At 39.8% G+C, this 18,688-nt stretch overlaps 1 protein-coding gene across 2 annotated transcripts in view; it reads right to left on the reverse strand.

Annotated features, from left to right (window-relative positions):
- Positions 1 to 12,960: 12,960 nt before the first annotated feature.
- ubash3bb (ubiquitin associated and SH3 domain containing Bb) overlaps positions 12,961 to 18,688 on the reverse strand; it is a 39,905-nt gene continuing 34,177 nt past the window's right edge. For both annotated transcript variants that reach the window (XM_017713041.2, XM_017713042.2), the window contains 6 exons: positions 18,106 to 18,228; positions 17,922 to 18,014; positions 16,198 to 16,342; positions 14,934 to 15,040; positions 14,734 to 14,843; positions 12,961 to 14,250 (listed from right to left, as the gene is read on the reverse strand). In XM_017713041.2, the coding sequence (XP_017568530.1) occupies positions 14,116 to 14,250; positions 14,734 to 14,843; positions 14,934 to 15,040; positions 16,198 to 16,342; positions 17,922 to 18,014; positions 18,106 to 18,228 (713 nt within the window). In that variant the 3' untranslated portion in view covers positions 12,961 to 14,115. The remainder of the gene's footprint in view (positions 14,251 to 14,733; positions 14,844 to 14,933; positions 15,041 to 16,197; positions 16,343 to 17,921; positions 18,015 to 18,105; positions 18,229 to 18,688) is intronic.

Consider the following 18,688-nt stretch of genomic DNA (forward strand, 5'->3'; position numbering starts at 1 on the left):
TAGAGAGGGAGGGGGCGACGAGTAAAACTCGGCCAAATATACTTTAGCAACATCTGAAACGTGGAATTATATATCCCCCGCTTGAGTGAAGCGACCGGCGATCTGTCCTCCTGTGACCAAGTGTGAGTGATGAGATGCGTGGCGTATTTGTACTGGCTAAGCGTGGACTCCCTTCTTTCCTAATGTCCAAACGTAACAAGCCTTAGCAGTTTTAAATCACTTCTGCCCCTCTCAACTAAAGCGCTGTTACAGCGCTCAAAGTCATATTCAAGCATTAGTGCATTCCCAAGCAGCGAAAGTGAAAGAAAGACATGGGTTCATGCAAGTTACAGCCCTGATTTAAACGAAAGTAAACTGAGGAAGCTGTGAGGCATTGGAGAGCGCGATCTTTCCAGGCTAGCTGGTTTTAGCAGCTGGCTAACTTGAAGCAGCACTCAGTCACTCCACAACACGGCGAACTGATGTTACTGTAGATCAAACACAACAAAAAAAGCACCGATTTCAGGTTAAACATACCTAAAAGGAGGACTCTGTTTGTCTGGTGTTGATATTTTGTGGTTTAGCCCTCAAAATACTATACAGAAATTCAGAAATACTGTGATGTGCTCTGACAGGGACGCGGGAGTGATGGTAGTAAGGCCGACGAACCGAGCCAGCTAAAGTTTGCTGTTCGTAATAAGCTGACATTGTTGAGAAACTAAACAGTTTAAAACGTGTACCCTGATAGCCTAGCACTCGTCATCAGACAGCTAAAAACAATCTTTTCTTTTATAAATTATGAATATCACAAAAACTGCAGCACACGCTTTTCCAGCTGCAAAAAACGGCTCACTAGAAACTTTCTCTCACTCTCCCATGACAGATTTGGGAAATGTTCCACCGTCTGGTGAGCGTTTGTCGTGTTCTGACCATAAAGGATAGTTTAAAACGACAATTAACCACTCAGGAGCGAAATCAGCCGTCAAACTTGAAAGAAATAATGATCTGACAATTATCGCAATATGTATCGATATTGAACGATATGGATTTTGTTTATCGTGACAATGTTTTTGGTTGGAGTCTGTAAAGGCTTTTTTTAATGATTCAGACTTTCAGACTTTCAAATTACAGCAAGTTGAGGCAAGCTATCGTTATGAATTCAAAATAAATGCTACTACGCATCTTTTATTACTGCACTGGAAAAGTAGCCTGATAGTGTTTCGTTATACTGCACTACCCTGTATTGTTTAAAGTTGAATTGAATTGAGTTGAATTGAATAAAAGAAGAAAAAGAAACCGGAAGATTAGTAACATGAGCTGTGGTAGCACCTGGGGAGAGGAGGAGACTAAATATTTAATTATTGTTGTAATTTGACAAATAAGTCCAAAGTCAACTTGAAAGAAAAGAAAAAACTCATACAAAAAATACAAATGCCAAAACTTTAACTTATTTTCTGAAAGAGTGACAGAGAGAGGATATTTCTTTTCCTTCATTCAAACGGAAATGGCTACCCACCGAACTGACAACACACCGTCATCAGATGCATGCTCCTCTACAAACCAACCATGACGACGTATGGAAAGACGCAGCCTATGTAGCTGATGACAACAGGGCGAAGGAATGTCCTGCAAAGTTCTTTAGTACATTCGCTTTAATTGCAATGTTAAACCAAAACTAACCAGATCAAAGGTTACACCACACAACAACAACATGAACCTTGGTTTGGCTTTGTGTGTATATGCTAGTATATGAAGCATAGGTGTATTATAGGTGTATATTAGATAAATACCATTACAATTAATTTTATCAGTGGTCCAGAACTAGCTGAAACAAATTCAAATCATCCACACTGCTCTTTATATGAGACTAAGAATTGTGGTCATTTGGGTATCAAGATATATCAGACAAATTTCATGCACTTTTCTCTGGAAACCTCCGAGCTGTGTTGGGCACCGGTTCTACAGGAGCAGAGCTGTGCACGTTCTGCCTTAGTGTCACATGACGGGCAGGACAGCTTGTTAGATGCAAATTGTAACTAAACACTACATTAAAGTCCTGTTGGAGGGTTGGTGACCACTATTCTAGCAGCGTCAGTGCCAGGTAGATGGCGATATTATAGCACTGAAAATGAACCATGATGGGAAAGGTTCCTGACCCTACTATAAAAATGTAAAATATAAAGCAAATGAAACAGCCTGAAAATATTACAATTACACTCACCAGCCACTTTATTCGGTACACCTGTTCAGTTGTTTGTTAACACAAATAGCTAATCAGCCAATCACACGGCCACAACTCAGTGCATTTAGGCGTGTAGAGGTGGTCAATACGACTTGCTGAAGTGCAGACCGAGCATCAGAACGGGGAAGAAAGGGGATTTAAGGGACTTTGAACGTGGCGTGGTTGTTGGTGCCAGACGGGCTGGTCTGAGTATTTCAGAAACTGCTGATCTACTGGGATTTTCACGCACAACCATCTCTAGGGTTCACAGAGAACGGTCCGAAAAAGAGGAAATATCCAGTGAGCGGTCAGTTGTGTGGACGAAAATGCCTTGTTGATGTGAGAGGTCAGAGGAGAATGGGCAGACTGGTTCCAGATGATAGAAAGGCAGCAGTAACTCGAATAACCAACCAGAATCTCTGAGGAACGTTTCCAACACCTTGTTGAAAGTATGCCACGAAGAACTAAGGCAGTTCTGAAGGCAAAAGGGGGTCCAACCTTTTACTAGCACCTAATAAAGTGACCAGTGAGTGTATATTATTATGGATTGAGTAAATACAAATTAGTACAAATTTTGTTGGCACAATTCTGCCAAGGAACTTGAACCATTCTCTTTATCACAGTTAGATCAGAGTTAAACGTTGATAAGGAATATTTATAGAATATATCAGACTGCTAAACCAAAGTGCAGGAAACGCATCATTTTTGCTCCGTCTCAGCACAGGAACAGAAAACAATGTGGTCATGCCTTGCTAATATAAAGTTCTACTGCCTCCTACTGGCACTGACTAGAACAAAAGATTGTCAAGCATCTTCCTGGTTGGGTTTTAAAGGAACAGCTTAGAAAAAGAGGAAAGATACAGACAAATATTGAATTTTCTGGTGTACTTTTGCGTGTTTTACTGTCATCTAGTTTGAGAAACCACATTAGTCTATATGAGGTTGCTCAACAACATGAAGCATCTTGAAGGACATGAGTGATGATTCAGGCATGCAGTTTGCATAAAACTAACTGGTGGGATAGACTTTTAATACTTGTTAGCTACATTAGCCTCATAGCTCAAAACTAAAGAAGCAAAACTCTGACAGGCAATCCTCTTGACTATCAACCTGGAAACTGGGTTATCAGGTATATTTTTCAATAATAACATTAAAACCTATTTTAAAAAGAGCATTAGAGTATGACGTTCTTCATTGATCTGAAAAAGGATGCAGTAAGCACTCGGAATGCACTTTTCAGGTCACAATCTCGACACGCTGAAAAGCGCAACACATCAACTAAAACTCTTATTGTTAAATGTAGACTAATGATTAAAAAAAATCTACAAACATATTGTGCAAGATTTGCATGTGCTGTTCCAGCTTTGGTCACATTTACTAGCGGTTATTAAAATGATTTAACATTTATATCAAAATAACAATATAATCAGATCACTCACCTGGAAAAGCGCTTCTGCCAAGAGCATCACGGCTCAGGTAACAGCTTCACCAACTCCTCAAGCAGAGTGTCCGCTTAGGACGGCACTGCAAACCACAAACATGAAAACAGGCTGCTTAACTAAGCGTTTAAGTCAATATTGAACATTTATTTTGGGGAAAAAAAAACAATATATTGTTAAGATAGAGAAAGCGGAAATTATAACTGCAGGAAGAGCTGCTGGGTGCCTCCTCGTGAGAGACCTAGCGGTTCAGTGCCTTTTAACTCACTGTGTTGTTGGTCTAATAAGACTAATATATGTCCAGTCTTTAAGTAGGCATTTTCTCTCCCCCTTTCTCTCTCCTTCTTTGACTGGAACTGAAATCAATGGTCACGCAATTAAGGAATGTGGATTTGTCAACCAAAGTGCATGGAGGGGGGTATTAAACAAATACCCAATAAGAGGTTCAATAACAGCAATAACCATGTTGAGTGGCGACTACAGTACTATCAAAACCAGGCTAGACATTTACGTGCCTGGTGGTTTATTTCTGTTGAGAAGCAATCTGCAGTATTGGCAAAGGACATCAATGATCACTCAGATGTCTGGCGGCTGCCTATTGACTCTCCACCGGGGGGAGCAGAGTCGACCGTTTGAAAGTTATAGCTCCTTTCAAACAGTTTAAAGATAGGAACGAACGCCCGGGATGGGAAAGTGCTGTCTCGAGAGGCTCCGTCACCGATAATTAGCGATCAATCACGAATTAGTTTAAAAGCTCGAAAAGAACACTGAGAGCATTATTAGATTGCTGGGATTCAGAGCTCTCCAATAACGACTCAGATTTTTAGAGGAACGAAACGCTGCTGCCGTTTATCAGCCTCTTCTTTCGCCAATCACCCCCATAAATCAAGGGAAAATCCAACTGGCCCGAGACTGAAAGATTACAGGTGCCAGGTGGGAGACGGGGGGAAAAAGGCCGCTTACAGCTTGTGTAATTAGCCTGTAAGGACTTTAACAACGTGCACTGGGTTCATTACATCGTGATTATTGCAGCTCAAGAACTACGGATATTTCAAACCTGTACTGCTGTCTTATCAGCTGTACTGATAAACTGAACACGTTATTCATGTTACTGTTGGATTGGATGCCACCTGTGTCACAAGTCAGCTCGTGAAATTTCTGCCCTGCTAAACTGTTAGTGCTGCTGTTGTGATATGGAAACATCTAGGAGCAACAACAGCTCAGCCATGAAGCAGTACATCACATGAACACACACGGCGGGGTTGACTAGTGCCGAAGCACGTATCGCATAAAAATGGCCCATCCTCTGTTGCATCACTACACCGCTCACTACAGCGTTAAACAAACAGATTTCTATGGCTGAGCAGTTGCACACAAGCCTAAGATCACTGTGCGCAATGCCAAGCGCTGGCTGGAGCGCCATACGCGTTCTCTCGAGTGATGAATCACACTTCAGTATCTGGCAGACTGATGAAAGAATCTTGGATTGGCAGATGCCAGAAGAACACAAGCCACAGGAACACACAGTGCCAGCAGAAAAGTTCAGAGGAATGGACTGGGGCTGTTTGTCAGGGTTTGGGCTCGGCCCCTCTGTTCTAATGAAGAGTAACGTTAATGCTACAGCATACAAAGACATTTTAGACAATGGCATGCCTCCAACCAATTGCATAAAAATAAAAAATAAAAAAAACGTGATGGTCAAGTCTCCAGGTATGTTTGGCTATACAGTGCATAATGGTTATGTTCAATATATTCCAACTTTAAAAAGTCCACAGCATAGCCTAAATTCGCCCTGAACAAAAGGCCAAGGCACTTGTGCCTGTCTAACCCTGTTCCATAGCAAACAGCACATTAAGTGATAAAACTGTGTAGAGTACACAGATAATGGATAAACCAACACGTGATGTGGAACATCATTAAAACATACAATAACTGACAGCACCAATGATATATGCAAACACCATCTGGCAACGTGCTGATGCACACTAAACCCCACGATCATCAAGATTTAGTCCAGCCTAAACTTTATCTATTCATTTACACATTAACTTTGCTAATGGGCAGTAAAACTGACAATAGCCTCACTGATGGAGGCTGACCTTAACTGGCCGCCCTCACGTACCCAGGCGGATGCATGAATGCCTTTCCACCAATCTAATTTGAGGATGCTACAAAGCGGACAACATTAAACAGGAAAACAAATATCTCTGAATGATCAAATCAGACCACAAATCACATACCTAATAGGTAGGAGGGAGCCAGAGGGAGAAAAAGATCTCGGGTTAGATGAGGACATTAGGTCTGAAATGAGATACCCCTGGCCTTGAAAAACCTGCTGGCCCGGCCTTACTGCTGCTCATTAGGCCTTTATTTTGCTGATGCTGCCTGAAACTGCAGCTCCAAAAAACACAGAAGTGGAGAGAGCTAGAGCCAGCCGAATCCCTCACAGTTAAAATTTACAATGCACTAAAATAGGTGACAGTTTTCCACATCACTGGCCCTTGTGCCATAATGAAGGCCAGTACTGAATCCAAGCTCTGCTGCTCCTCTACACTGCATATTTCGCTGCTCTCCCTGCGCTACCTAGAGACGTGTATAATCTAGAAGGATCTGAAACGTTTTGAAACGCTCAAGGTGCGAATCAAAGAGGCCAAGTCTTCATCACATCATGCTGTTTGGAATTTCGCCATAATAACACGGGTTTCTCACAAACACAGTAGCACTCCGAGCACTAACGAGTTTGACAGCTGTAGGAGACGCTCAAGCCATTTGAACGTTTTTACTTCTTACGTTTGCGCACAAACAGAAAACAGATACTTTTAAGATCACGTCTGACCGACAGACGATTTTGATCAGAGTCTGAAGACGAGCCGACACTAAATTCCCAAACTGTCGTCACCACTGAGCAGCTTTTCAGTCGACAGCTGTGACAGAAGAACAGCTGAACAACCTGGAATCAGCCAGAAATTAACTGAATACCATCTGCCAAACGTGTATTCTCATCTTTAGAGTCTGACCAAGTCGGACTGAGCCATAAAACTGGCACAATAAAATCAAAAAAGCTCGCTCAGTGGTGATGACAGTGTCGGTGTTTAGCGTAAGGGTGGAGCTGGAGAACAAACAGCCGGATGTGCAGCGAGTGAGCGGAGCTCGTTACGCTGACGTAGCAATGGGCTGCTTGTTAAGGGACTATAACGTGGCGGAAGGAATTGGCAGCATTAAAACATTAAACGGGGCAGTCGTGGACTGAATGTTAGGGAATTGGCCCTGTGACCGGAAGGTTGCTGGTTCGATCCCCAGCACCGACAGTCCATGACTGAGGTGTCCTTGAGCAAGACACCTAACCCCCAATTGCTCCCCGGGCGCCGTGGATAGGGCAAGTGTGCTCACTGCCCCCTAGTGTGTGTGTGTATTCACTAGTGTGTATGTGGTGTTTCACTTCACGGCTGGGTTAAATGCGGAGGTGGAATTTCCCGGTTGTGGGGTTAAAAAAGTATCACTCAACTTAAATGCTACGTTCACGGCCCAATTTCTTATTTTATTTATTTAACTGTTGTATGAAAGCAACAGAACACTTGACGTTGCGTGTTTTTTACTTAATTATACACTACTAGTGATGTAACAACACATAGTGACATTATGACATCGCAGTGCAAACCTGTGCACTGTGAACAGGTGAATGTTCATTTTATGAACTAATGCAGGTAGAAAAGCCCAGCACTCCTCCTGCCTCCCAGCTCTAGTGCTGTTAGTAAACAGTACAACAAGACCATTTTCCTTCAAATCAAATCAGGCTCAGTGTATCATCACATCCTCTTAAACAGAAATATATGCAATATATTGTTTTATACCCCAGACGCATTTACACACATCTGGCCAGCAGACGTCGTCAGTAAAAACGGTGCATCATTTTCCGAAGCAATTAACTCAATTGGTTCAAAGTTTCAGGAGCCAAGGCTGCTTCCAAATCCACATACTATCATACTTAATACCGCGCCACAATACTACTATACCATTTGTAATACATTCATGCGTATAGTGTATAACATGTATAATATAGTCTAGTATGTGCCACGCTCACATTGCTCAAATTATGCTCACTTAGTAAATAAATATGCAGTTGTTTTTGAAGTACTGACAATATCCAAGATGCACTCACTGCCCACTCCTAGCGTGTGGTTTTGGAGGCAGGCCTTCTCTCATTTCTCATTTTAACCCCTTGAACAGCTTGTTGATTAACTTAAGATGAAGCAGGTTTTCCATCCACCAGTTTTTTATGTATTTTCAAAAAAATGCACAAAAAAATGGAATGAAAAAAGACAGAAATGTGAAAAAAAAACATCCAAATATAACAAAAAGACTTTTACGCTAGGACAAGGCGGAAAAGTGAGAATATTGCTAAAGCCGGAATAGGAAAAAAGAGTGATGGAAAATGTTTTTTTATGTTAAAGATGATGCACAAAGCCATAAGTGGTCCTATAGACGGTCCGATCGTGGCGCATAGTTTTCGAAGGCTGTTTCGACATTCTGAAATGTTTAATCCTAAGCTCGTTTGAAAAACCGCCCTGCACAACATGCTCCAGAACCGTCTGGTGCGTCTGCGTTCCCGGATGCCAGGTGGAGTTCAGCCATCATTAGGTGGGCCACTGCTCATCCTGCCTGGTGTCTCGGAGCTGCAAACAACAAGGCCATAAGAAGGCGACAAATGGCTGGAACGATAATTCTACATAAAGCAAAAACAGAGTTAAATATCTCCACCATGCTCGTTTCCGTGCAGCCTCTGATCATGGTAGCCTACGTCGTCTAAAGTTTCTTCACAAAACCCAATTTATCAATGATTCTGCTTAATTAAATGGGATGTAAACAGTCAGTCAGAGTGGTTTGGTGTGAAACACTCCGCTCTAGAGAATCCTGCCAAATCACAACTGCTCACAATGATGGTTATAGGAACCAGATGTCTAAGGAGTTTAATGTCTCTTAAAGCTCCCTCAAACAAAGTTAGTACATGAAATGGTTAGATATACACTGCCTGAATTTAGGCGTAAAATGTACTTTAATCTATTCATGGCGGATGGAAGACATTGAAAAGCAAAATAGTCCCCAAAGAAAACTTGATTTGCTCAGATTTATGACTGTTTTAGCATCACCAATGTTACAAATAAAACTCAGAAGACACCTGTAGGTTCATGGGTTTTTTCATGGTAAATAAAATGCCTATATCTGTGTTTGTGTAGACATCATGACTCCTGGTTCCTATCACCACCACTGTAAAGAAATCTTCTGTAAGTTTCTCCACAGTGAGACATGTCTCATCAAACCAGTCTGAATGACTGCTGTTTTTTCTGGAACAGCAGCCAGCAGACAGTGAAGAATCTCTACTTTCCACTGAGTGTGAAAGTCAGTCAGGGCGGCAATCAATACTTCAAACTATTGGTATTTAAACTATCAGTCTTTAAACTATCGGTCTTCAAACTATCAGTCTTGGTCTTCAAACTATCGGTCTTTAAACTATCAGTCTCTGTCTTTAAACTATCAGTCTTCAAACTATCGGTGTTGGTCTTCAAACTCAGTCTTTAAACTATCTGTCTTTAAACGATGGGTCTTTAAACCATCGGTCTTTAAACTATCGGTCTTCAAACTATCGGTGTTGGTCTTCAAACTATCAGTCTTTAAACTATCGGTCTTCAAACTATCAGTCTTGGTCTTCAAACTATCGGTCTTTAAACTATCAGTCTCTGTCTTTAAACTATCAGTCTTCAAACTATCGGTGTTGGTCTTCAAACTCAGTCTTTAAACTATCTGTCTTTAAACGATGGGTCTTTAAACCATCGGTCTTTAAACTATCGGTCTTCAAACTATCGGTGTTGGTCTTCAAACTATCAGTCTTTAAACGATGGGTCTTTAAACCATCTGTCTTTAAACTATTGGTCTTCAAACTACCGGTCTGTCTTCAAACTATCAGTCTTTAAACTATCGGTCTTCAAACTATCAGTCTTGGTCTTCAAACTATCGGTCTTTAAACTATCAGTCTCGGTCTTTAAACTATCGGTCTTCAAACTATCGGTCTTGGTCTTCAAACTATCAGTCTTTAAACGATGGGTCTTTAAACCATTGGTCTTTAAACTATCAGTCTTCAAACTATCAGTCTAATCCTTTAAACTATCGGTCTTCAAACTATGGGTCTCTGTCTTCAAACTATCAGTCTTTAAACTATCGGTCTTCAAACTATCGGTCTAATCCTTTAAACTATCGGTCTTGGTCTTTAAACTATTGGTTTTCAAACTACTCGTCTCGGTCTTTAAACTATCAGTCTTCAAACTATGGGTCTCTGTCTTCAAACTATCGGTCTTTAAACTATTGGTCTTCAAACTATCGGTCTAATCCTTTAAACTATCAGTCTTGGTCTTTAAACTATTGGTTTTCAAACTACTCGTCTTTGTCTTTAAACCATTGGTCTTTAAACTATTGGTCTTCAAACTATCGGTCTAATCCTTTAAACTATCAGTCTTGGTCTTTAAACTATTGGTTTTCAAACTATTCATCTCTGTCTTTAAAACTATTGGTCTTTAAACTTGAAGGTTTTTAAACCAAACCTCGGCGTTCGGCCAGCAGCTTGTCTGTTCGCTAGTTTAGATACAGGCTGGGATTTATGTAACTTAAGAGGTTAAAAACACATGAATTTAAACTGAAATACTTGCAAATGTTCAGTTTATTAGACCAGTAAGTTAGTTAACTGGCTAGCCACCTCAATACAAAACATCGGGAATCTAAGCTAACTGTAAATAAATGAAAGCACTTTACTCACCCAAATCAATGCTTTTTGGGAGAGATACACGCGTAGATTAATGTCCAAGAGTCATATGATATGATGAGAAAACGGTTTTTGTTTACTTCGACACTAGTGTCACTAGAACGATGGGGGTCCCCCAATATCGGCCACCAGCACTTATGGCTTCTGTAACTCATCTTTCAGCCTAAAATTCAGCGTATAAAACTATAAAAAACATAAAATATATATGTATATATTTATTGTATTGTTTCATTATTCAACTTGATTTGCCTGTTTTCTGAAAACGGAGCACAGCTCTTTGCTGCGTGCCGGACCGCGCTTATTGCGTCATTCCTACCAGAATGAGCGGTATACAGTGAGGGGGTTCGTCGTCTGGGGGTCCCTTACGCAAAATACGTAACTCTGTTTTTTACCTCAGAGCAGAGAAAGCTAACCGCTAAGAGGACTTTCTACACAGAGAATCTCCATCGCGGAATAGAAATCAGTTGTGTGTTCATGCGGTTTTGTACACGACGTTATCAGCAATACTTAAATATTGTTTTCAGATATGATTTTCTTTGCTACAATACAGTTTAAATGCCCTTGTAAGGCGGAGAGCTTACGTGTTTTGAATTTCGCCTGAGCAGCTGGCGCAGTACGCTCGAGCGGCCGTTAGCGTTAACCGTTAAAGGTGAAGTGGGCAGTTTAACACGTTTTATATCGTGTAAACGCCAAAAACGCACTGCATACTTACACTGAACATTCTCCAGAGCTCAGCTGGGCCACACGATTTAACAGACAGTCATTCTGCTCGTTTATTTCTGTGAGCAAAGAAACTGCGGAGCTCCGCTCTCCACAGCGCCGCTGAGGCGGTGACGTCACAGACTGCGGCCCTCGCGACGCTTATTGTCATATATGTGTGTGTATATATATATATATATATATATATACACACACACACACACACAATATATACAATATATATAGAATATATATAAGAATAGCTGGTGAATGAGGCCCATGGCTGATATTATATGTATTTATTTACTATATATGTATTTGTTTACTATGTATGTTTAATATTTATTTTTATATATGTATAAAGTCAGCCATGGGCCTCATTCACCAGCTGTTCTTAAGAAGAAATTTCCCATTTCCACTTAAACCCATTTATACAGTTTTCACGAAGATTCTGACGTTCACCAAGGTCTTCTTATTTGGGACTTGAGTTTACTCACACTTACAGCACAAAGGTTAGATCAGTTCTGCAGTTCAAGAACACATCGAATCACATCGAGAACCTGACAGAGTCTTTCTCAGCACCTTTCTCAAGAACGGTCTTCAGAAAACACTTAGGAAGATGCTGGTAAATGAGGCTCAATGTTTCTTTTTTCTCCTTCACTGTTTGTGGCAAGTTATCAACTTAGTATCTCAACATGATGGTTTCTCAAAAATTTACTTACCATGTCAAAAGTAATGACTTCTTTTTCAAAACATTGACTTCCTGTGTCAAAATAATAACTTACTGTCATTACTTTCTAGTAGTACTGTCTCATCCCAAAATAACGGGGCCTCATTCACCAACCGTTCCATTCTGCAGTTTAAGAAAACGTCATGAATCTGATACTGATAGACTTTTTCTTAGGATCTTTCTCAAGAACACATTTAAGAGAAAACTTAGGAAGATATTGGTGAATGAGGCCCATTAGTAGCTCATTACTTTGACATAGTATCTCAAAATGTTGTGAAAATCAGTTGTTTTTTGAGATGCTAAGTCAGTATTTCAATACTGTCAATACTTTGATTTCATTATTTTTAGATAGTAAGTCATTTCAAAACAAAACAAACGTTTTTTTTTTTCTCCCTCACTTGGCGGAAATATTTTTCCTGCCCTGTAGAAGAGACATAATCACCTGTTCTTCTCAAAATACTGTCAATTAGATCAGTGGCTTTTTCTCTAAACATGACTTAATATCTCAAATTAATGACTATTTGCTAAAAAACACTGAACTAATATCTTGGGATTAAGATTTTGATACACCGTGTATGAATAATGTGTTATTCAGTTTCAAGAAGGTATAATGGGATAATGGGTCATTACAGGATAGTCAATATTTCAACATAGTAATCCAATATTTAGAGAATGTCATTATTCCAAGATCATAAGTCAAAATATTGACATACTGCTGCAAGAAACACGAGAATAGACAGAATATTAGGCGTCTTTTTCTTCCTCTACCTGGCAGGAATGAGCTTCTATACATTCCTTTAAAATGGCTTTTGTGTTTATCCTCTCTTTAGGCAATATACTGTATGTCTTTTTGCCGTTTCCGAGTTTGTGATCAATGACAGTCACAAAAAATAGACAAATGAAAATAACACTACATCTACAAAACATAGCTATTGTGCCCTGCCATTTTTTCTCGAAATTGCTCAATGTACAAACCACTATGTTTTAAAATGGCATGTGCTTTGTCAGGACATCGTATATCATCCTGCTGCATGAAGTGAAATGTTAGCATCTCACTGACCTACAATGCACACAGACCGAATCTGCTGTAGTCATTTATTTTAGTGATACAATTCGAGAATTTAACAATACGGAGGAATATAGCCTACACAATAATTGCATGTTCTATTAAGTTGAAGCAGCCGTCACTTAAAGTGAATCCCTGTGGTTTGGGTTAATTAAGACTAAAAGTATAGATTTTCTTTGATGCAACTGCGTGCTCAAAGCTTCGCCATTACAGTGAGAGCAAATGGACAATATTGGATACATTTATTCCTGCATAAAAGACTCTAAACCTGGTGCAGTAACCCCCATGCCTCAAATACCAAAATAAAAGCTAGAAAATATAATAAAATGAGCCCAGCAGTGTGGGTCTGAACCCAGCAGTGTCGTATGCCATCCATGCACATGGTCCTGAGAATACAACTGATAGCATCCGCATAGGAAAAAACAACAAGGGTCCTTCTTCAGATGACCAAGCAACACCTCACGCAGCAAGTTTATCATGAAATGTTCACATATCCAACAGCTTGCTGCCACCGTATCCTGTCATTCAGTCCTAGGTTCTTAGAAGCTATTAGTATTTATCATCTAGCCTTTAAAGGGAGTGAAGTGATTTTATTTGCTTACAGAAATTCTGAGTAAATATTAAAGCAGTCTTTCAAGAATAATATAGTAGTCTGACAAAGTTAATAATCATGGCAACTGTAAGTACATCTGCTGCTTTGTTGGTTATAGATATTACCCTGTCAGCATTTTCATGAGTAGATGAAGGAACAATTTGTGCACAAAACTGCTTAAGCTCTGTTTTATGTCGCTATCTGTATTGTTCCTACTCTTCCTTCAGGGAGAGAGCAATAGAAACAAGTTATTCATAATGATTGTGCCATTAGACCTGTGCTTCACCTGTTAAGAGTGATTGCCAATGCCCTGAGATTACCCTGCAGTCTCCTCAACCACATCACTCACATAAACGAGGTCCAATCATCAAAACACTGTCCCCTGTCCACATGTAAACATAAAATGTGGCTTTAAACACTGTTTAAACAGTCCAGGATATGTGTTTAAGCCCCTAAACTCAAAGGTGGCGGGGACAGCTTAGGTCCGTTCCTCAAAACGGCCAACACGTGAGCTGTGTGCTTCCAGTGCATATCAGATGGCTGTTGTCCAGAGCCGCTGACGGACAATGCAGTGAAGGTCATTCCTGCTGTAGGGTCTCTCTCCAGTTGAAGCTGTGATTGGGTCCGTGTGTGAGGGGGAGGATAGGTGGGTCCACCAGCTGCCAAACACCCGAGTCCTGCTCCTCACACGCACACATGCCCAGATATGGGATCTGGAAGGGCAAAATGTCATATTAGCAGAAAAAAGCAGAAACAATATAAAAAGTAAGAAAAAAAGTGAAAAATGGCATCACAAGCAAAAGAAAGAAACAAAGAAATCAAGAAGATGAAAGAAAGTAGAAGAAAAACAGAGAAATAAACCTCTCAAAAGCAAAAGAAAGCAAAAAAAATAAGTGAAATTAAGAAAGAAAGCAAAAGAAAAAAGTGAACAAATGCAGAGAAAGAAAGCAAAATAAAGAAAGAGAAGACAAAGTTGACAAGAAAGAAAGAAACAAAGAAAGGCAAGCTTTAAAAGGAACTTTAAAAAGGTTCAAACCAGAAGGAAAACAAAACAAGTGAAATAAAAGAATGGAAAAGAAATGAAAGTAAAAGAAAGAGAAAGAGAAAGAAAAAAAAGCAATGAAGAGAAAATAAGAAAGTGAAAGAAAGAAAAAAAAAATGAAAGAGAGAATGCAGGAAAAATGGGAAAAACACACCTTCCTAACTATTTGGATGAACTCTTTGGAGTTGCGCAGGGTTTGGCCCTGGAGCTGCCGTGTGCAGGCTTCCAGAGAGGAAGCGTGACCCACCATCAGAACGTTTCCTCCTAGCCAGAGCAACACAAGCACAGTGAACACTTCCACTCAGAGTCATCCAGGACTGTTCTGATAAACAGGATCACACGTGTGGCCCTCACCTTTGTTTTTGCAGTCTGCCAGGACTTCTTTGGTCACTTTGTAGCTTCGGCTCATGTAGGTCTCATAGGACTCGGCCACGTTTAATTTACTAATGGATATGTGAGGTCTGTGGAGCAGAAAAATCATATCACCACTATTGCGTTTGTATTGTATGTACATAAAATATATATCTTAAATCTATACTGATCATTCCTAATCAATACACTGATCAAAATGGTAAATGTCTAGCAGCAAAGCAGCGGATAGCTGTTAAATAGTGGTTTACTTCTGTAAATGCAACTAAAGCGAAAGTCCTTAAGTAGAACTCCCTAGATTACGTTATGCCAAAGACACAACTCATGTTTTGGAGAGCTGTTGTTTCATTTCTTTAAACTTCTTCAATTACTATTTGTTTTCTAACAATAAATATACATTTATTTATGTAATTATTCATATATTAATGAAAATTGACTAATATGAAGTACAGCAATTTGCTGTAATAGCAGTTGACTGGGAGCTAAGTTCTCATGTAATAGTAGCAGCATGTGTAGCAGCAGTATTAAAATGGTAGCATTATTTATCCAAAAACATTAATGGATTTACATGAAATAGATTAGCACTCATATGTAAAATCTAATAGTTTTGGGGATTTGAAGACCTCTCTGGTGGAAATGTGTAAGTGCATGCAATGTGCAGAAGAATATTTTGTAATGTAGATTGTTTTTCGGACCCCTTCCCTCAGCAAATGAATCCGCTGACTGCAAGCACGTTATAAAAGCATGCAATCAAACTCAGTTAATACTTGGTGAAGTGTGAATGTGAGTGAAGTGTCTACTACTGTCTTCATCAGTCTTTATCAGTACTGTGTTGTGCTGAGACCTAAACATCAAGCCGGATCTTCTTTTTGAGTCTCGGTGTGTGAGGGAAATATATATAAAGACACAAAGTGTGCTGAAAAACCCCTGTGAAATCTGACTGGACACCGCTGACGTTTAAATTATTATTTAAGGATTTACAGGGCGACTTATTTCAGCATGTTTTTCCTCCTGACTCAGTAAATCTATGTATGTAAAAATCTTACATAGTGCAGATTTAAAGAATCTTATTTAGTCTTTAACCATGGTGATATATTGGGGATAAAATCTCATTTTAAGCTACACTTTTACATTTTTCTTACATTTTATTGCTGTTATTTTACAGGGCAACAATATTTTAACATATTTTCTCATGGTTTTAAAAAACTTTGACATCTTTATTTATCACAGTGTGCCTGCGTGTCTGTACCTGTACGTTGTGTCAACACTGAGGTTGGCTGCTGCAAGGTCTGTGGGAGATATCCATGCAGGTAGAGAAGATCCAGACACCCATTTGGTCCATTCAAAAAGGGCTGGCTCCACTCGTATCCTCAACTTCCCATCCAGCTGCATGCCTGCAGTGACAGAAAGAGGTAAAGAGGGTGAAAAATTAATAGACGTGTGTGTAGCTGTGGAGTGGCTGTGGCTTGAGGCTCAGATGGAAAATTATTTAGTTTTACTGCCTTTGAAGATTTGAGTGTAAGTAATCAATTTTTTCCTCAGTGAGGTTAGTATATACAAAACAAACACTTACAAGTTAACATTTACACATTATGGATCAAGGCCAGTATTGCATAATTTCCCAGCTAACAGACTCTACTAGAACTCTGTCTCGACTATACTCTCCCCATACTAGTCCATTACCTCTTGTATTTGCGTCCCTCCTACAGAAGTAGGTGGGGATCATTTCTAGACACAAGATAGGAATATTAAATAAAACTTCTTTTCATATAGAGAATAGGGATGCAATGATTATTCGACTTTGGCTGCCAGCTAATTTAATAGACAAGTAGTTGGTGACGTCATCGCCCGTGTTTCTCGGGCTAACTAGGAATGTTCTGACGTTACCGCTCACTGGAGAGTTAACAAAAGTGCGATGGCAGCCTCAAGAACAAAATCCTTAAAGTGTGGGAGCATTTCACACTTAACTTCGAAAAAAGGAGTGTCAGTTGTGCTATTTGTAAAGCCGACCTTAGCTGGCATGAGAGTACAAAATCCATGTCGGAGCATCTGAAGAGGAAACACGTCGGCTCACTGGATGAAGAAGATTTATCTCGGTAAGACAGCTGTGCTAGTAACTGAGCAATTCACAATCCGAATAATCGATTATTCGTTTCAATAATTGATAGAATATTCGACTATTAAATTAGTCATTTGCTGCACTAAAAGAAAGTGCCATGTTATAATCTTATCCTGCATCCAACAGGAAAGGACACTGCTCTCATTATATGGCCATATCATATTAGATATGTTTTTTTAGATAATTCTCCTTCTGCAGGTCAGTGCAAATCAAATCCACAAATAATTCAACAATGAGCTAAACAGTCATCATTATACATTTCCATTTGCCAGCTTATGAGGTGCACCTACTTTGCACCAACAGTCATATGCAAAATGACAAGTTATCGTATCATCTACAGGGAACAAACAGCATTTGTCTGCAAATTTGCTAATTGTGGAATATATTGGCGACCCATAACTTTAGCACAGGCCATAATGTGTTTTATTTTTCCCAAATATGTTACGTTCAGCAAATAAACAGCAACTGAGCATTTAAATGTGCAGAAGTGTGTTCTCTTTAGAGGATGCATAACTTATTTTCACTTCTAAAGTCAACAAAACATGTCATTTGACCAAGGGGGTGCAAGCGTTTGCATACAACTGAACACATACTGGCCATTTTATCAGATACACCTAAAATGCATTCACTTTGTAGCACCACAAATACTACCATGATGATGTGACCGCTGTGCTGAAAATGGTTCACAACCCTTCACCCTGTCTGGCAGTGGTCCCATTCCATTATAGACAGACTAAGTAACTGACTGATGGTGAACTGAGTAGAGGGTGGATGATATATTGTGCAGCAACAGAGCTGCAGTCAGTAATTGTTGTACCGCAAAGTTATGACTACAAACGATTCAAAGTACATGCCTTTGAGAATCTCGTGGGCCGTCTGGACACAGCGAAGGCTCGGCGAGGAGTAGATAAAGTCGATGGTGGTATTAGTCTCCAGTAATGCCTCACCTGTAACACACAGCCAGGCACTCACTGCTGAAGCTCTTCTCACATGATGAGCTCATTTAGTCATAAAGAGTGTAGAGGAAAGCTCACATACCCACAGTCCTGGCCTGCATGGCTCCAAACACAGTGATGGGAGCGTCCATATCATAATCTCTGTGTCCTCCACCCCAGGCAGGCAGGAAAGGAGGCATGTTCAGGTTCGTCCGCACATATCTGCCTGCAGAAAGAACAATTAGAAATCATTTCTTTTTCATTATTTAATGAAAGGCCAGGATTAGGTTTAGGGTGAGGCTTAAAAAAATCTTTGTACATATCTACTGTGAAAAATTCAGAGACCAAACTTCATCTATTCTATTTCCAGACAAAAGGTCAGTAAGTGCTAGTTTTTTCAGCGTCAAGAAAAAAAGCAGAAAACATATACAGTATTTAATAGGAAATGACAGAGAAGCCTCAACAATTAAATATCATGTCAGTTTTTTTACTCTCTGCTTTTATTACAGCTTCCATTCTTTTAAGGAGACTTGCTTTCAGTTTTTCAAAGAAATCTGAAGGGATATTTTTCCGCACCTCCAAAGTTCAGTCTTAGAAGTTGGTTGCATTTTCTGATTTTCATGACCCAGGTAACCTTTTTTGGTTTATTTCCTCACCAGATCTGATTCGAAGAAAGAGTGGAGCTT

This window comes from Pygocentrus nattereri, chromosome 17 (genome assembly GCF_015220715.1).
Source record: "Pygocentrus nattereri isolate fPygNat1 chromosome 17, fPygNat1.pri, whole genome shotgun sequence".
NCBI classification, from domain to species: Eukaryota; Metazoa; Chordata; class Actinopteri; order Characiformes; family Serrasalmidae; genus Pygocentrus; species Pygocentrus nattereri.